Source organism: Capsella rubella, unplaced genomic scaffold, assembly GCF_000375325.1.
Source record: "Capsella rubella cultivar Monte Gargano unplaced genomic scaffold, Caprub1_0 scaffold_1, whole genome shotgun sequence".
NCBI lineage: Eukaryota > Viridiplantae > Streptophyta > Magnoliopsida > Brassicales > Brassicaceae > Capsella > Capsella rubella.
The window spans coordinates 3,652,527-3,671,635 of record NW_006238923.1 but is presented as its reverse complement, the minus strand read 5'-3'; the positions used below and the strand labels follow the sequence as shown (position 1 = coordinate 3,671,635).

Below are 19,109 nucleotides of genomic sequence, written 5' to 3'. Positions count from 1 at the left end.
CTTTTGTCTCTAAAAGATACAGAAAATGTTTTTTTTATCCCTAACGAAAAGACTCAAAGTGAACACAGTATAACAAGAAGAAGAAGAAGAAGAAGAAGAGAGAACACATAATTTTGACTGTCATTATCACAAGGAACACATCAAACACAAGACTTTCTTTAATCTTATATTCACAAACATACAAAAATGTTTCAGGCTTTGTATTGCTAATTGGGAACACTTCACCTCCCCCAAACTTCCCTTTTTTTTTTATCTCTTTTGACCATGATTTAAAAAAAAAAAAAATAGTGATTTTTTTTTCTCTCTTCATTTTTTAGAGTTGACAACTATCATCTAGTAAGATATTGTATTTAGGATTCATGCTGTGTTTACTCTTTTGATAATTTCTCGTTAGTAATATACTAATATTTATAACGAAAAATTAGATTCATAGCATCAATCCCACGGATAGAAACTAAGGCTTGAGGTCTAATATTTGGGTATGGTCCATCTACATTATATTGTTACTGTCATAGAATTGACCTCTTAACAGATTTTAGGATAGTTTGAGTTACATTGTCCAAAATTTCTTGTCCATCTACGTTGTTACATACTGTCATAGAATTGACCTTTTAACAGATTCATAAAACTTAAAAGAGGTTAACATTCTTAAGCTGTCTACATATTAGGTAGATAATGTCTGGTCCTAGCTAAGATTGTGTTAAGGTAACCTTCTTAATTCTAATGAGGAGGAAGTATGCAAACTCATTTTCTTTAAGCAATGGAGCAACAACAACAACAACAAAAAAGAGAAAAGCATCGTTGTAGTTAGATTTTGCTTAGTCACTTTATGTCAGTGGGCTTTTATGATTTTGTCATTTTTATCACATCTTTGGTTTCTCTGTATCCTTGGATGATGTTAAAGTAAACAAAGACATGAATGATTTTATCACTACTCCAAGTACTTATAACACCAACACAAACACACATTTATTTAGACTAGTATATTACTTTAAGATGCCACAATTCCATAAAACCTTTTTTTTACTCTATCTCTCTCTCTCTCTCTCTCCCTCTCTCTCTATTTCTTGCTACACATAAAGACCCCAAGAAGACAATAAGAGTGTTTCTTGATTCTTTATTTGGGGTTTGAGATGAAGAGATCTATCTTCAATGGCTTTGGAAATGGTGAGAGCTTGAGGAGATTATAATAAAAAATCAAGGGTTGTTTTTTTGTCTTCTTTTGCTCACTTTCTCATTCTTTAATATCAAAGAAAACGTTTTGGGTATTGATGGGAGGAGTGTTCGTGTTGAGGAAACCCAGAAACGGCAATAAATGCCGTCGTTTCGATCGATGCAATACAATGAGACAAAGGGAAACAGAGTTGTTCTCAGAAGAAACAAGAATGATAACAAGAGAAAGAAGACGAGTAAGAAGAAGAAGAAGAAAAAGCTTCTTCTTAGATATGATCCTTTTGTTCCGTACATGTTCTTCTAACATTCTTTTCCTCTCTCTTCTTCTCTTGTCTTCTTCTTCCTCTGTCTTTTCCAATAATCTCTCACCGAGAAACCAAACTCTCCGGCCACTGGAGGAACTTAATAAGCTCAAATCCATTCATCAACATCTCGGGAAGATCAATAAACCTGCCGTCAAGACGATTCATGTAAGTGAGATGAGATTTATCGTATGCAATCTTCTTTTTTCAGAAACACAACCTCCTTCTTCCTCCACCCTTGTTTATATTTTCATTTACTCTGTCTCATAAAAATAAAAACACTTTCGTACTCTGTTTCTAATACTTTGTGCTCTGTTTCAAGAAGTCGCCCTGTTTCTGATTCTTGCTGCTCTGTTTCAGAAACACACACGTTCTTTTCTTCCTCTTCTGTTTCTCGGATACTTCGTTTCACATCACTCTTCTTCTTCCTCTTATTGTGTTTCTGATTCGTTGTCCTCTCTTTCCTGGACACTCTTTTTTTTTCTTACTCTATTGTCTGATTCATGGTCCCCTTATTGTTGCAGAGCCCTGACGGTGACATCATAGACTGTGTTTTATCACATCACCAACCAGCATTTGATCATCCCAGATTAAGAGGACAGAGGCCACTGGTACGCATACCATTTGCTAGATCTTAATCATACAGTCATTAGACCCTTTTAATGATATGATGAACTAATTTGTAAGCTGTGAACTTAAAATTACTGAAGGATCCTCCAGAGAGGCCAAGAGGGCATAACAGGAGAGGATTGAGACCAAAGAGCTTCCAGTTATGGGGAATGGAGGGAGAGACATGTGATGAAGGAACAGTCCCTATCAGGAGAACAAAAGCAGAAGACATTCTCAGAGCTAACTCTGTTTCTAGCTTTGGCAAGAAACTCAGACATTTCAGAAGAGACACTAGCAGTAATGGCCATGAAGTAAGATTTTTGTCTCCTTTTTTTTTCCAAGTTAAAAAAATTATATCATTTTTAAGAAACTAAATTGAAGAACATTTAGTCATATGGGTTTAATTTGAAAATATAAAAATATATTTTTTACCAAGAAAATTTAAATACATCTTTGGTCCTCTGACTAAACAAAAGATAGATCTTTGGTCCACCTATTCTATAAGCAAACTTCTAAAGAGAAAGATTTTTATGTCTGTTTATAAAATTTGAATTCTTGGTATGAAAAATGTTTTTTTTTTTGGGTAAACGGTATGAAAAATGTTTAAGGTATTTTGAAATGGATGGAATTTTTATTTATTTACTATCTTTGGACTAGAAGAAAAAAAGAAAAAAGTGGTCAACGAAATTGGCAAGTGTTTTCACTTACTTTTTTAAAAAATTATTTCATCTTTTTAGAATTGTAGGAAGAAAAAAAAAGGTAGATAAGCTTGTCGGTAAAAGCACCAAAGAAAAATGTATTTGATTAACTGACCAATCACCTTCTACATTCTGTCACCAAATTTTATTGTTTTCCCAACTAATAATAGCAATTACAATATAAAATACTTAGTTATATCTAAAATTTGGAAAACACAAACTCTCAAGAAGATACAGAGCACTCTGCCAAGTTTCTACAATACCCCATTTTATTACTAGTAAATATTCAACACAACCTGCGTAAACAATGAGATAACACTTTTGATTATACTCTTTTATCTTACTGTCCCTCTAAAATTAATAATATTATATCGGTTGGTAATATAGCACGCGGTGGGATACGTGAGCGGAGAGAAATACTATGGTGCAAAAGCAAGCATAAACGTGTGGGCACCCCAAGTTCAGAACCAATACGAATTTAGCTTATCTCAGATTTGGATCATCTCTGGTTCCTTTGGTAATGATCTCAATACCATTGAAGCTGGCTGGCAGGTACCCTTTTAATTATGTATTTACTATCATCAACCCATTTAATATGTTTTCATTAGTTGCTAATTGTGGATTTATAATCATCTGCCATTAGGTGAGTCCAGAGCTCTATGGAGATAACTACCCAAGATTCTTTACTTATTGGACTGTAAGTAACTCCAACGCAAACCACCCCTTCATGCATCTTGTATTTATATTGTATATTATAGTATAAGTTTTATAATTCATATGTTTTTGGAGTACAGAACGATGCATATCAAGCAACTGGTTGCTACAATCTCTTGTGTTCCGGTTTTGTCCAAACCAATAGTGAGATTGCGATTGGAGCTGCAATATCTCCCTCATCTTCATACAAGGGTGGACAGTTCGATATTACTCTCCTTATTTGGAAGGTACCGACACTTGAACTTATAAATATTATTCACTATTAAATTTTCTACCTTGAAAAAATGGGTTTACAGTACACAGGAAAGAAAATATATATATATACACTGCATATGCTTTAATTAGAAGATGCTCTCTATCTTTTCTCTTTTTATCATTTTAAGAGAAAACAAAAAGAGAAGTATACTTGAGTATCATACCCACTTATTACAACTCCTTTACTTTTGCTCTAAGTTATTCTTCTCTTTATTTATTTTTGTTCCATTCTTTGATACATTTGTCCCCAAATAGTTCAACATACTGACTGACTCTCAAAGCAATGCTATGAGCATGGCTCCTCATGAGTTTATCATATTAATACTAACTATTTATTTTCTCTAGCTAGTCTCACATGGTGTCATAATTAAAGGCATACTTATTAGTTTCTTCTTTTATAGTATATTTTCAGGCAACACATCTATTCTATATTATTAGGTGCATTATTTTTAAATCGTCACTGAATGCGCATGTACGTGTGTGTTTTCAACTAATACATTAGTATACACTGTATGTTTGATTAATATACAGGATCCGAAACATGGGAATTGGTGGCTAGAATTCGGGTCGGGTATTCTAGTCGGGTATTGGCCATCGTTCTTGTTCACACACCTGAAGGAGCACGCGAGCATGGTCCAATACGGTGGCGAAGTCGTGAATTCGAGTCCTTTTGGGGCTCATACTTCAACACAGATGGGAAGTGGACATTTTGCAGAGGAAGGGTTCACGAAATCTTCATATTTCAGAAACATCCAAGTAGTTGACTGGGATAACAATTTGGTCCCTTCTCCGAATCTCAAAGTACTTGCGGATCATCCCAATTGTTACGATATTCAAGGTGGTTCTAACCGGGCTTGGGGGAGTTATTTTTATTACGGAGGACCAGGCAAGAATCCTAAATGCCCTTAAAATACAAATATTTGATTAGGGTTAATTAGGGATTCATTTCATTTCTTTGAAAATTTAATGGTACTGTTCTAGGTTATAAGAGCTATTTGCATCATTTATTAGTTTTTTTTTTTTGGGTGGTTATGACCATTTATGTGTAAATGTGAAAAAGTATATTGGAGAGGAAATGTACAAGTTATATATTCTAAAAATCAAACTGTGAGTGCCACATGTTGTTATACTTTATATTGTCTAGCTATTGTTTCACTCTAAATTGAAAATGAATCCAACATATTTATTACTTGTTTTATATAAGAGAAAGCAACAATGAAGAAATCAAATATGTAATCAATAGATCATAATTAGTTAATTACAAGATCATCTCTAATTAATTACAGTGTATGCTTATTCCTATGGTAACCATGTTTATGTATTATGATCAACAAACCCTACCGCGAGCTGTAATGAAAGCAGATATGATTTTTACATTGTTAAAATTTACATTTTATGTCATTCAGTGTTAAGCATATATATGTATATATCACATTAAATAATAAATAGGATGCAGATCGTGTTCTTATTCTGATGAAAGTAAATAGTAATATAATAAGAGGTTGTACAATGAAGGTTATGCCTGGTAGTAACTCAGTTTGTTAAGGGTTTGTAAAGTGAGGAGGACAATGGGTGTTACAATAGAATTGGTCTTCCCAACAATCATCTTTTGCTGATGGGCAGCAATAGCAGTCTTTTTTAATAGCATGCTTGCAACTTGAATGGACACATGGCGGTACCCAGATTTTGTTTTTCGACCTTTCAATCTCTCTAACATCCATCCTTGTACCTACACAATTGATTTGAAACACACATTAAGCCAATATCCATGAAGACGAAATAGTTTAAAAGAGACAATGTTTATACATGCATATACATACATTCATATAGTGCAAAGAGAGAGAGCATGAGTACGCAAATGAGAAACGTATGTGATGATTTCATGGTTTTGGTTATGTCTAATGGATATTGTATTTGGAGTTTCTCAATTATTTATTTGAGTGGTTGTAAGATGCAAAGCTTAACTGATTCATATATATATATATATGCTTAAATTAGAAACGCCAATATTTAAAGAAAAATATATTCTTAAAACATTCTTATGATTATTCTCTTGATTTTTTTCTTATTCAAATGCACAACGTTATTTTTATTTTATATATATATAGAATGTAATATTGAAATGAAAACCATTAATTCTTCCATATATTATTCATCATCTTACAAAAGTTAAAGTATATACTGGCATTAATTATTATTTAAAGTACTCAAGTGATTTACTTCCTAAACATCGGTGCAAATCTTCTATATATTAATATCTAGAGTTGATAAAGAAAACAAAATTGTATATTATTTTTTGGGATCACGTTTGTTTTTTTACATAGAATTATATCAGTTTGTAGCAAATCTTTGTAAAATTAATGCAATCAAATTCATACAATAAAGAAAATTAAGATAATTATATGGAATGTTCTTATTTTAATTGAAGCAAATAGTAACGAAATGAGAAGTATAGTGCAATTCAGGATTACAATAATGCATCGTCGTACTCGTAATTAATCGGGTTTGTTAAACGGAAGAACTTAGGATGAGGGACAATGAGTGTTGCAATTTCATAGCATTATTCTATGTTTGATCCGCAACAATAACAGTACTTTCTTTTAAGACTGAATTAATTTATGATCGCAGTAAACATGCATGAAAACATGTCGGTACATGGATTTTGTGAAACGAATGATTTCATAATATACAGACGTCAGGTTATAAATCTTTATTATTATAGATTTACATACTGATTGAATAAAAACTTTTTCCAAGATTATGAAACAAAATTCATATTTCCATATGACAAAATCTCTCTATACATCTATATAAAAGAACAAGATATGTGTACGTAGACAAGTCAACGTCTCTCATAAATAGTTATATAGATTATTCTTATAGGATTGATTAAAGCACTGTCGATCATGTGAATAAAACCTTATTATATATTCGTAAAAAGCATAGAGGTGCACATTAATTTTCTAAGAGTGTAAACTTGAGAGGAGTACAACGGGGGCTGGAATCGCATGCTTTTTGGGTAAAGAAACAAATGTTTAGGTCACGAAAACAACACCAACAATTCCGTTTGAAAAAACCTTCTTTACCACATTGGGCAGGAACACAATTTGGTATAGTGAGCTTGCTCCTCCCGCTCTCTATTCCTCCTCTAACATCGTCCACCTCCTGTATGCCTACACATTTGTAACCACTACATCATTCATTCACTATACTATAAACTAAAACACAAAGAGAGAGAGAGAGATCAGAGATTCAGAGAGAGAGAGTTGTTAAAACATACATTGATGTAGAACAAAGAAGGAGAACATGAATATGAAGAATAAAACTGTTTGTGACTTCATCGTTTGTTTTAATCTGTCTTAGACAAGAGTTTTATGATTGTCTTAATGCAATACAGTGTGTGATTAATATTTTACAGCTAGTCACATACATATATATTGTTCATCATATTTTTTAGAAAAGGTAACGTAAATATTGACATTCAGTATTATCTAAACTAGTCAACAAGTCAAACTGATTTCAGATTTACCAAAATTGAACGTACTATATAGAGTTTGCCAAGTGTCGTCTACTGATTTGTCAAATAGTAGTCAAAAACTTTCGTTTCTTGGCAAAGCGTAGTCAACGACTGTAGAATCTAGATTTTCCAAATTCATGTCATCTATATATATATATACTTTAACATTGAAGTGAAAAATACTTTTTTTTTTAAATGAAAACTATTCTATAAATATATTGTAAATCATCTTAAAAGGTCAAGTGCAGCCAAGGCCAAGAGCAAGCAGGAGTGTTAGTAAATAAGTTATATATTATCACTAATATATTTACCAATATATTATCTGTATATAGTCTATATATAATTGACAAGGAAAACAAAGATATAAATTTATATTGTTACAAATTTACATTTTATGTCATACATTTTTTATCTTGCTATATTTTCATACATACAGAGATCAAATATATATATATATGTATATAAATCGAATTAATAATTATTATCTGGTACTCAATAAATGGTGAAAAATCTCTCTTATAGTACATGAAAAATAGATATTATATAATTTTAGCATACACATTTTTTTTTTTTTGATAATCGAATGATTTCATTTCATAGATGTGAGAGTTGCACATTAATTTTCTAAGGGTGTAAACTTAACAGGAGGACAACGGGGGCTGGAATTGCATGATTTTTGGTGATGGAAACAAATGTTTAGCCTATGAAAACAACACCAACAATCCCATTTGAAGAAAGTTTCTCCGCATTGGGCAGGAACACAGTTTGGTATAAAGAGCTTGCTCCCGCTCTCTGCTCCTCTAACATCCACCTGCTCCATGCCTACGTACCACACATCGTTAGTATATTAGCCAAAACATCATTGACTGACAACTTTAAACGAAAACAAAGAAAGAGATAGAGAGTTCTTAATCTGTATATGAAAATACTTTAAATTAAACATACATTGATGTAGAGCAAAGATGGAGAACATGAATATGAAGAATAAAACTGTTTGTGACTTCATCGTTTGTTTTCTTTTTGTCTTAGACAATAGTTTTACGATTTTGTTTCTCTGGTTTAATTGTCTTAATGCAATACAGTATGTGCCTTTTATTTTATAGCTAGGCACATACATACAGTATATATATTGTGGGTTTATCATCTTTAAAAAAGGTAACGTAAGTATTGTCAATTTGTCATTAATTATTATCTAAACTAGTCAACAAGTCACACTTATTTCAGTTTTACCAAAATTGAATTAGAGAGTTTGCCAAGTGTCGTCTCCTGAATTATCAAATAGTACTGACTTTTTATATATGTTGACTTTCTTTCAGTATTAACTAGCGTTTCTTTGGCAAATTTTAGTTATTTTGGCCATAATCTAAGGTTAATAAGTACTAAATTGATACCCTTAAGATATTATATATGCCTTTAGTTTAAGTTATGATATGAACACAGAAAAGAAAAATGACTTTTCTAACTTGTTTTTAATTGTATATTTGTATGTGTTATCTTTTCTGTATTGAAAAATCTATTCTTTTCGACATGTTAATAATTTACCTAAGATACATCTTTTTCGTTAGATAAATAAATCAGTTAGTTTCATATTACTATACCATATGATCAGTTAGCATCATATTAGACAATATCATCCGGAAGCACTTGTTGAAATTTATCAAGGAAAACGAATCTACAACGGATTATGATGAACACATTGTAACTTGTTTTTATCTTGTTCGTTGAGCTTTAAGGACCAATTTCAATGATTTTGGCCACTAGCTACAGTGTTATATAAAAAAATACTCCAGTTTCCATACCTTATTTAAATTCACAATTTTTCTATTTCGGTATTGGGAACTGGAGGTAGAACACCGGCCTTATTGTATAAGCCAGCCATATACATTACTGTATAAGGTAGCAAAGCTAGTGGAAACCACACAAATCTTTATAATGCACTTGACCGGCTTTTGCAATATCTCAAGATTAGTCTAATACCCGCTATTAATACTAAAAAGAAAATTTAGGCTATCCGAAAAAGAAAAAAAAAGACAAGAATATGAAAGCATTTATGAAATATCAAGTAGTAGTCCACGTCTGCATCGCTATTATTCTACAAACTCATAATATTTTCTTGGACGACAATGGTTTCTTGCTTTCCTAAAAAGGAAAAGAAAAATTTGGATACATATTACCAATACCTTTACCAAGTGGCCATTTTTGGTATTTTCGAATTGAAAGTACCAATCAACAAATTATAATAAGAGAAGGATTATTATTAAAAAAATGACAATGTGAAAGAAACTGATAGCCATGTGCATTAGTTCCTCTCCCAATTAATTCCACAATACACACAAAAGAGTCCAAAATGATCTCTATAACCTTCCACTGTTCCACATGGTGCTGCATTTCTTTCCACGCAAACAAAATATTGTTGTGAGAGCTTCATGCATGAAATTGTTGTATCATAGTTATTAGTCAACAACAAACGTATATTTGTAAATTTACGTTTTGCATGCTTTACTCTTTAGAGTATATATCTATATTTTTATAATACCATTCCATAAATAGATCTTCGAACACGTATCCATATTCTACGTAAGTTGCTTTCCGAGTAGTAATTAGAGTAAACACACATGTTATTTAAAAAAAAAACTAGTAATGGAAATAAAGAAACACATATCAATTAGTGCTAAAACCATTGTGATTAAAGCGGATAAGGTTACAGATAAGCAGAAGATATTTAAATAATAGAATTAGTTGGTCGGATTCTATGAACGAACGAACGAACCTTCCAGCGCCGATCCAGCCCACTTCTCTCTCTCTCTCACCGTTTCTCTCAACCAATCACAATATTTTATATTTTTTTAATAATCCAAGGTTGAGAGTCTTGAGACATGAGAGGATCTGTTTATTTTATTAACCAAAAATATTGAGTGGACCTGAGACCTGACATTACAATATTGCGGAAACTCGGAATTAATAGAGAGAGAGGTCACCACTCTTACACATGGCGTGATTGAGCTTCAACTTTTTTGTTTTTGTTAAAAATTGGTGAGAGGTGGGCAGATACAAGTGGATAAACAAGTTTTTCTTTTTCCTTTTTTTTTTTTTGGTGTGTTGGATTGGATGATAAAAGAGAAGAGACAGAGAGAGAGAGACTACGTATCATCATCATTCCTTTATATTTTTCTCTCTAGGGAAAAATTCAAAAGTTTCTTATTTCGAATTTTTCTTTTCTGGGTTTTCGCCAAGGGAGCATCCTTTATGTTGTTCTTTTGAAAGAAGACTCCTTCCCTCTCTCTGCATTTCTCTCCCCTCTCTTCTGGGGAGTTTTTGTTTTCTTTTTTTCTTCCTTATTTTTAGGATAAAAGGAGATTCCTTTATCTCGATTTTGGCTTTCTTCTTATTAAATTTACGATTTTTTTGATTCTTGGGAGAAGAAGAAGAAGAAGAAGAAGAACGATGATAAAGTTGTGGGTGGTGACTTCTCTTCAACTCGCGGAGCTGTTCGTGAGCTCCATTGTCCATTTGCTTTATGGCTTTTATATCTTCAGCTCCGCTGTTGCCGGAGATATCTCCCTGACTTTGAATGATTACTTGTTCAAGTCCAATGTCGATTTCAACGACCTTGGAGATACTGGTCAACGCCTAAGCAATGTTGAGGGTTTGCCTCCAATTGTCTTGGTTCATGGCATCTTTGGATTTGGCAAAGGGGTAAAATGCCAAATAAGAAAATATTCAATATTGCTTCTTTTGTCTGTTAGATTCTTTGTTTTGGAGGTTTCATTTTATTGTTTTGATTCATCAGAGATTAGGAGGCTTATCATACTTTGGTGGTGCTGAGAAGAAAGATGAGAGGGTTCTTGTTCCTGATCTGGGGTCCTTAACAAGCATCTATGATAGGTATTGGATTTGTTTTTGCCTCCTTAACCAACTCTGCAGCTCTAGGATTTTGATCTATTATTTGTGCATTGTGGCTGATGATAGATAACAATGCTTTCCAGGGCAAGGGAATTGTTCTATTACTTGAAAGGAGGCAGAGTTGATTTTGGCCAGGAGCATAGTGAGGCTTGTGGACATTCTCGTTTTGGCAGAAGATACGAAGAAGGTTAGATTTTAATCTGAATGCTCATGGGAAGGCAAATGTGGCCTAATGTTTCATCTTGGATGTACATCTGAATTTGGCATGTGTTTTAGGGCAATACCCTGAGTGGGATGAGGATCATCCTATCCATTTTGTGGGGCATTCAGCCGGTGCTCAAGTTGTGCGCGTGTTGCAGCAAATGCTTGCAGATAAGGTCTGAGTTGAATCCTTCTTTTAGTGAAGGTTCTTGTTTAAGCTCTGTTTGATGATGATCCTAAAACATCTGTATCAATCCATGATGTTTAGGCATTTGAAGGGTATGAAGACACGACTGAGAACTGGGTTCTGAGTGTGACATCGTTATCCGGGGCATTCAATGGAACTACCAGGACTTACTTAGATGGCATGCGGTTAGTTTCCATTCCGAAATTTTCCATTTGTTTCGATATTTGAATAGACCCGTTAGATTGTTCCTGTCTCTGCATTTTGAATAAAATTTCTTGTATAACCAAGATCTTTTCACTGAATGTTTATTCCTATTGTTGCTGTTACAGGACAGATGATGGAATGAGCATGAAACCGATATGTCTGTTGCAGCTATGTCGTATAGGGGTGATTATGTATGATTGGTTGGATATTCCATGGCTAAAGACTTATTACAATTTTGGGTTTGATCACTTTATCATTTCTTGGAAGAAAACTGGTGTGAGAGGTCTCGTTGATTGCCTTATGGGAAACGCAGGTCCTTTTGCTTCTGGCGATTGGATCTTACCCGACCTTACTATACAAGGCTCAACAAGTATTAACTCCAATCTCCAGACATTCCCGAACACTTACTACTTCAGCTACGCGACTAAACGCACCCGCAGAATCATGGGTATGACGATTCCTTCAGGTGTTCTTGGAATCCACCCGATGCTCTTTCTCCGCGTATTTCAGATGAGCCAGTGGAGATTCCCACAAGATGTATCTCCTCCTTATAAAGGCTACAGGTACGCAAAAAGATTCAGACTTTAACACTCATTCTTGAAGCTCTTGATCAGTCCTTTGTTTTTGCGTGCTTAAGCATTGCAAAGTGGCGGCATTGTTCTAAGAAAAATGTTTCCGTATTTCGAATGAAGGGATGAGGAATGGCAAGAGAACGACGGGGCATTGAACACAATATCAATGACGCATCCGAGGCTGCCCGTTGAGCATCCAAGCCGTTTCATAAGAAGCGATTCAGAGTGTCAAACATTACAACCCGGCATCTGGTGAGTGAATCACATTTTAACAAACCTCCTTAGAGTGGAAACTGAATGTTGATGGAATCAAAAATTGGTCTTGTTGTTGTTGTTGTTGCAGGTATTATAAGATAGTGGAAGCAGATCACATAATGTTCATAGTGAATAGAGAGAGAGCTGGAGTTCAGTTTGATCTGATATACGACAGTATCTTTCAACGTTGCAGGAAACATGTTTTTAGAAAGATTCCTCAAACTCTCCCGAATCTATCTCCTTCTTCTCCTCGTTCATCACCCAGGAAAAACAACTTTGTACATTGATCACTTTAAAAAAAAAAATGTTGTAGGGCTGATATGTTGAGGGCTTAAGTTTTTGTCTAGGCTATACAGATCATTCAATTGTTCTTCTTATTCTCTCTTGATTTGTTGTATTATAAAACATACACCTTTCATTTTAAAACTTATAATATTTGTTATTTGGTCATGTTGCTCTAATGCTAGTGAAATTACAATTCAGAATCTTACTAGAATGAGTAAGCTAATGCGTTTATAAAAAAAAACTTGTGAATAACATGTCGTCACATTTCGATGAGGTCATTCTTAGCCCATATCGAAGTCGTTCATGTCACTTAATCTCGTGAAGGTGGCGTTATATAAAATGTCGTCACAGATAAACACATTTACTCCTAATTTTATAGTCATACTTCAATAAAGCTAAAGATATCAAGTAGTGAAAAGGAGACGAAACGCGTAAAACCAAGATTTAGAAAGATACCAAAAAGTACTTACTAATAGAAAAACTGTCGTAAAAACTAAAAATCTTACAGAACAGAAAAAAAGACGAGAAAACAATTCACAAGAATATGGCTTCTAAAACAACCTTCACCGCAAATTTCATTAGCCAACATATTTCAACCCTTTTTTTTTTTTTTTTTTTTTTTTTAGATCTTCCTCTGCTTTGTTTACGTTGACAATGGCTTAAATAAAAAGTTAAACAAAAAAACAGATCTCACATGAGCCTCAGTTCGTACTCACCAGCCATGGTTATATATCTCACCCATGGAAGAGCTTGGTACCCACTCTTCTCAATGATCTTCAGGTATCGAACCTGCAATACCCATAATTATCACGCATCAGGCTTTGCCTTCAGATTTCAATGCAGTAATATCGAAAGAACGTGATTCGTATGATTAAAGACTGATCACTGTGAGCAATACCGACCTGTATTCCTGAAACTGTGAAGTATGGGATCTCGAATTTGACACGGATTGGAGCTTTTCGCTCAGGTGTTGCTTCCTCTGCGGTTATACTTGGAAGATGGAACTCTGCTCTTAACATATATTCCTACATTTTTTTTCAAAATTTCATGTAAGCATTCAAGTTAATCTGGCCATGTGTTACAATAAACTATAACAACTTACCTTGTTTCCTGGGAAAGATTTGATTTTCCAGACCAGTGCATCTTTCTCGGGAGCATATGCAGCAGACCCAAGAGATGTTCTTACATTGGGGTTAGATGCATCTGTTGGTACAGGCAACTCAATCTCAACATTTGTTGCAGTGCTGTAGAGTAAGGAACTCTTATTAAAAACTTTTAAAGGACTTAAGGTAACGTAAAATTAAACAAGTCACACAAGGATTATTAGTTACCTTCTCTCCTTGAATTGGCTTCTAGCTTTTACTAGCATCTCAACACGACTTCTGGAATGCCTCTCTATCTGCGCTTCCACCCATATAAGAGGCTTTACCTGAAAATGTATGTATTATGTGAAAATAAGTTATATTATGAGATTTAAATTGTTTTTAGAAGGGTACAAAACCTTAGTTCAAAAAAAAAAAAAAAAAAAAAAAAGGGTACAAAACCATCTGTTTAATATTCCAAATTTCAAACCTGAGTACTGAGTCTATACGTCATTAGATCAAAAGATCCATCAGGTGGTATGAAAGATATCGTCCTGTCGTTCTCAAAACGGGCCAGTCGAACACATCTACATTTTGAAGAAAGAGACATGTAAAAACTCAAGTATCAAAAAATATTTTCTCGAGTTACTAAAATTTGGACTGGATAAAGTGATTGTCAAGAATGTTTGGAGTTACAAGGGGATACATACTGATGAAATTTGATGTCCTCCAAATCAATGGCTTTTCCTTTTGTTGCTCGTCCCTGTGCCTCCAACAATACTCTATCATTCAGGCCTAACTTACACTCTGGCATTCCACTATTAATACATTGATTACGAAGCAGAGGGTCAAAGAGGAGGGGATTTTGATCTAATATTCTTTGCTTACTAGGAAAACTAGAGAACGCACCTCAAGTATGTTCGCATCTTCAATGCTCCAACGACATCAGACCTGACAATTTGCCCATTACTGTTCACGAGGATATTTACACTCTCTACTACATCCAAGAAAACCTGAAAAACAAAACATCAATCCGTAAACATTTGAAACCTGAAACAATAGAAAAGTAAAACATTCCCCGCTTCAGAACTAAGCACCTACTTCGTTTTTCTTAAACTGTAACCCCTCACTCCTCCATGAGACAGCATTTGTGACCGCCATTGGAGGCCTCTGTGTAACTTCCATTCTATATGCATCAGTCTTGATGAATTCACTAAGAATTCTTGCCTCAGTATACTGAGGGTAACCAAAGTCCATCATCTCGTCAAGTAACTCATACTGCCAATAATATAAATCAATTTCAGCACTTTGTTTTAAAAATAACATATAGCATCAGAAAGGTGTTATAGGAACTGATGGGAGAAGCATTAACTTACCACTACCACAAAGTTATCTCTCAAAGATTCTTCCTCTAACTCCTCGAAGTAATGCTTGAAGACCTACAAATCAGTATAAGAAACTCGTAAATGATAGTAACATAAGAAACAGTGCCGTTCTTTTTCCTCCAATCTGGAAAACAGATGGGAATGCAAGAACTGATATCACTAGAGATGCTTACATCGACTACGCGATGCAAGAAGAAGAGAAGACTGGCAGCATTACAGTTTTGTCTGGACGCTATCATCAAGTAAATGTTACTGTGCTGTACAAACATGTAGGTAACCCCATTATCGTAAGCAACCGGATCATTTGACTGTGAATCACCCTGAAAAATTAGAGGAATGTAAGCATACCCGGGAAGAAAACACAACTCGTTTGGTCACAGGTATAAGTAAATCGATTCTGATCAAATTCTAATCCAAATTGAGTCCTGTAAGCACTGATCAAGCTAGTTCATTAGTTCCAAATGTTCAAACTTCCGTTTCCTAAATCACAAGAATCTCAGAAGGACCAGTGGCATCAGATAGATACAAATCCATCGCTATCTTAGAATTCCATTAGCAAGTCACGACGAAACAGAGAAGATTGCAACTTCCACACAATCGGGCAAGTTGCTTGAACACTTTCGAATTCTATTGGCAAATCTCTCAAAGGATGGAAATTGGAAACGAATTCATGATTCTAGTTCATTGCATCGAAGCAGACTTACCATTTCACATCATCCAAGCATTGAAGAGACAGAAAATAAACAGGGAATCGCAAATCTAGAAAGGAAAGATGGGAAAAGAGAAACCTCTTTCTCGATGAGCTTGGTGAAGAAACGCTCGGCTTGAGCAGCTGTAACATCGCCACGGTAATCGCGCCACACCAGAACACGGCCCTTGATATCGAGCAGAAACAGCGCTGAGGCCGCCCCTGCCATGGTATTCCTGGTCCTCCCTGTTTCTCAACGATTGTGAATCAGATCCGATCAAACAGATGGATTAAGCCAACGAGATCTGAAGAATTGTATGCTTCACCGGAGAAGATGGGACAACATCAAAGAGAAGAAGGAGCTAAGATCATTAGCAGCTGAGTCTGAGTGGGATAAAAGTCTTTATTCACGATCTGACGAATTCGTTCTGGTTCGTGGTTGGATTCATAATAGAGACACAGACATACACATACACAATAAAATATAAATTAAAACCGATGTGGGGAGTAAAAAGTGCAGCTATCAAATTCAGCTTCGCATTACTCTTTTGTCAAACATTATGCCTTCAGATTCCGATACGGCGTCGTTTATTTGGAAACCTTATATAGTAAGAACTAACTTCTGAATCTAATTTAGTAATTTTGGTTCTCCTAGTTGTGATATACTGATATCATTGCCAATTGTGAGAGAAAGTATGTTTCGTTGGCCAGTTGAGATCTCTGAGACGTAATTAAGTATAAATCATATACCAAACACATTTCATCTAAGTTTAATCACTTAATGCCTTTCAATATCTTCATTACATCGGCAGGGAGATATAGATAGAACAATATAATGAAATTGAAGTGATGAAAGTAAATCTTCTGTACATGTTTCAATCAAAACCTTTTTTTCTTTCTTTCTTTCTTCTCTTTGAGAGCAAACATCATCAAACCACAAACAATCAAACTCACCCAAATGACTTCCACGATTTGACTCAGCACGCATCTTTATGTTCAATTCTATTTGCTTCCATTTCGTGAGGTAGGCAGGGCAAAGCAACAAGCCAGAGGATGGTTCATGTTTCCTTTTGCTCTGTGCTCTTTGATGTAATCTTAGACTTGAGTGCTAAGCTACTTATATCGTCGTCTCCTTCTAGATCACTGAAAGAAACATCATCCTCATTTACTGTGAACATTGGAGCCCAAGAATTTGCAGAATCTTCTTCTTCTGGCCAATCATCATCATCATCATCAACATCTTTAGGTGTTTGGCTAAGGCTTGCACTATTTTTGCCATTCTTCTGGATTGGTATTTCTTCGATAACAGCTTTATCGATGAACTGTGCGTTTTCTGACCCGTGTTCGTAATCGCGATACATTATCGAAGGAGGTTCAAAAGCATATATTCTTGGAGACAGAAACTCAGGAGGAGCATGGTTGTAATAATTTGACGTTGATGGTGAAATGTCTTCTTCAAGAATCTTCTCTCTACTTTCTTTTGAAGAATGGTTTTGATTCTGAAGCTCTTTCATCCACAATGCTCTTGCATCCATCACCTACAACAATTTTATTGAGTAACTACAACAATCATTCTAGATTGGATTCAAGACTCAAGAAGATTGAGGTTTTCTTACCTGTGGGGAAGACAAAAGATGAGCATCGTGTTTATTGAGCCTCGAAAGAAGAAGAACAAAATAGACTTTCCAGAAGTAACCATCAGTCATATGGCATGGACAAAGCTCAATTCTCAATGCAGCTAACCTCGGAGCAAGACGCTCAATAGCTAAAGCATGACCTCTTTGAGCATCAGTCATTTCCAAATCTACAAAGGAGAAGATAGACATTGAAATAAAAACCAAACCTTTCATATGCAAATAAGTCAAATCAATGAAAGACTAAAGGCCAAAAACTTTGACTTGTGAAATTCCAACAGAAATTATATGAAACCAAATCCGAAATTGACACAATCAATGAACGTTACCGTCAAGATCTTCGTCGGGATCAAGAGGAAAATCCAACCAAGTTTCTGGATGCATTGCTATGTTCCTCGCAAATGCCAACACTTCGTCGGTCAGAGCAACCGCAGCGATCTCTTCTTCTTCTTCTTCTTCCTCTTCTTCATCAGTTTCCTCATCCTCTTCTTCTTCTTCTTCTTCTTCTTCTTCTGCCTCTTCAGGATCGTTATACACAGGTTCGACCCCTTTTTCTTCCAAATCCCAGCTCCTAACCCTAATTCCAGTCTCAGGCGTATCACTTCCAACACACAACTCGTCCTGATCTGAAAACCGCGATTGATCCAGTTTAAGATCCGAAGACCGCGAGTGGCTCAATTCAGGATCTGAAAACCGCGATTGATTCAATCTGGGATGATTCAATAGATCGGTAGAAGAAGAAGAAGATCCATCTGGTAACGGAGCGAGAAAGTTAGCAACACCGCGAAATTGACGCGTGAGGGTATGACCAAGCTCCGTCAAATCATCTTTAACCCCGCGCGCCTGAGCCTCTTCTTCTTCCGGTGACAAACGAACGGCGTTTCTACCGGAATCGTGTCTTTTCGGTGAAGAAATCGGGGTGCTCGTGTTGTCCTCGTCGTCGTCGTCGGCGGCGTCATCGTCTCCGATTCCCTCGTATAAGCTTTCGAGAAAATTCGAAAACATTATGATTTCAATTCTTTTTCTTTTTTCCTTTTTCTTTTCTCATTAATCTATTGATCCATTTGCTCTTGGTTGACACCAATACAAATTGTTTATTTTTGCCCAACAAACCCCATACAAATTATATACTATACTATATTATATAGTTGTAATATAAGTTTAATTTCCTTCACACCTTAATCATAATATTTATTTCCTCTTTTTGCTGTTAAAGATTGTATTTAGAAATGTAATTGATTGATATATATCCAGTGTTAATTAAGTTACGTAAAAGTCGGATATCATTACATTTATTTCAAATCCACTATATAGTCGAATTACATGTCATTACAAAGTTTAAATAAATAAAAACATTGGTATTGAATACGAATGTTTGGAAAAGCCTGAAATGGAATGAGCTTATGATTATTAGTAAAGGTTTTGGAAACTATTTTGAACATTGG

At 34.9% G+C, this 19,109-nt stretch overlaps 7 protein-coding genes across 7 annotated transcripts; 2 read left to right on the top strand and 5 right to left on the bottom strand.

The window, feature by feature from the left end:
• Window positions 1–1,022: 1,022 nt before the first annotated feature.
• On the top strand, window positions 1,023–4,887 carry LOC17899882. Its single transcript, XM_006307357.2, has 7 exons — window positions 1,023–1,643; window positions 2,000–2,086; window positions 2,186–2,395; window positions 3,170–3,334; window positions 3,426–3,479; window positions 3,577–3,723; window positions 4,283–4,887. The coding sequence occupies exons 1-7, from the start codon at window positions 1,272–1,274 to the stop codon at window positions 4,658–4,660; spliced, it is 1,413 nt and encodes a 470-aa protein (XP_006307419.1). The 5' UTR covers window positions 1,023–1,271; the 3' UTR covers window positions 4,661–4,887.
• A 306-nt stretch (window positions 4,888–5,193) lies between these two features.
• LOC17899771 (EMBRYO SURROUNDING FACTOR 1.1) lies at window positions 5,194–5,792 on the bottom strand. The gene is made up of 2 exons (XM_006305797.2): window positions 5,572–5,792; window positions 5,194–5,480 (listed from the first exon to the last, which is right to left on the bottom strand). The coding sequence occupies exons 1-2, from the start codon at window positions 5,633–5,635 to the stop codon at window positions 5,293–5,295; spliced, it is 252 nt and encodes an 83-aa protein (XP_006305859.1). The 5' UTR covers window positions 5,636–5,792; the 3' UTR covers window positions 5,194–5,292.
• Window positions 5,793–6,641: 849 nt separating this feature from the next.
• LOC17900526 (EMBRYO SURROUNDING FACTOR 1.2) lies at window positions 6,642–7,425 on the bottom strand. The gene is made up of 2 exons (XM_006303619.2): window positions 7,032–7,425; window positions 6,642–6,924 (listed from the first exon to the last, which is right to left on the bottom strand). The coding sequence occupies exons 1-2, from the start codon at window positions 7,090–7,092 to the stop codon at window positions 6,707–6,709; spliced, it is 279 nt and encodes a 92-aa protein (XP_006303681.1). The 5' UTR covers window positions 7,093–7,425; the 3' UTR covers window positions 6,642–6,706.
• A 318-nt stretch (window positions 7,426–7,743) lies between these two features.
• LOC17900571 (EMBRYO SURROUNDING FACTOR 1.2) lies at window positions 7,744–8,349 on the bottom strand. Its single transcript, XM_006306492.2, has 2 exons — window positions 8,214–8,349; window positions 7,744–8,090 (listed from the first exon to the last, which is right to left on the bottom strand). The coding sequence occupies exons 1-2, from the start codon at window positions 8,272–8,274 to the stop codon at window positions 7,885–7,887; spliced, it is 267 nt and encodes an 88-aa protein (XP_006306554.1). The 5' UTR covers window positions 8,275–8,349; the 3' UTR covers window positions 7,744–7,884.
• Window positions 8,350–10,425: 2,076 nt separating this feature from the next.
• LOC17897421 (lipase) lies at window positions 10,426–13,040 on the top strand. Its single transcript, XM_006307344.2, has 8 exons — window positions 10,426–10,964; window positions 11,059–11,153; window positions 11,255–11,358; window positions 11,448–11,548; window positions 11,641–11,744; window positions 11,889–12,326; window positions 12,456–12,587; window positions 12,679–13,040. Exons 1-8 carry the CDS (start codon window positions 10,713–10,715, stop codon window positions 12,875–12,877), a joined length of 1,425 nt encoding a protein of 474 aa, XP_006307406.1. The 5' UTR covers window positions 10,426–10,712; the 3' UTR covers window positions 12,878–13,040.
• Window positions 13,041–13,294: 254 nt separating this feature from the next.
• On the bottom strand, window positions 13,295–16,535 carry LOC17898775 (AP-1 complex subunit mu-2). Its single transcript, XM_006307527.2, has 11 exons — window positions 16,131–16,535; window positions 15,516–15,662; window positions 15,334–15,396; window positions 15,059–15,235; window positions 14,867–14,970; window positions 14,668–14,775; window positions 14,448–14,544; window positions 14,207–14,304; window positions 13,978–14,119; window positions 13,778–13,900; window positions 13,295–13,664 (listed from the first exon to the last, which is right to left on the bottom strand). The coding sequence occupies exons 1-11, from the start codon at window positions 16,257–16,259 to the stop codon at window positions 13,566–13,568; spliced, it is 1,287 nt and encodes a 428-aa protein (XP_006307589.1). The 5' UTR covers window positions 16,260–16,535; the 3' UTR covers window positions 13,295–13,565.
• Window positions 16,536–16,777: 242 nt separating this feature from the next.
• LOC17899512 lies at window positions 16,778–18,784 on the bottom strand. The gene is made up of 3 exons (XM_006307441.2): window positions 17,994–18,784; window positions 17,647–17,834; window positions 16,778–17,568 (listed from the first exon to the last, which is right to left on the bottom strand). Exons 1-3 carry the CDS (start codon window positions 18,667–18,669, stop codon window positions 17,089–17,091), a joined length of 1,344 nt encoding a protein of 447 aa, XP_006307503.1. The 5' UTR covers window positions 18,670–18,784; the 3' UTR covers window positions 16,778–17,088.
• Window positions 18,785–19,109: the final 325 nt, after the last annotated feature.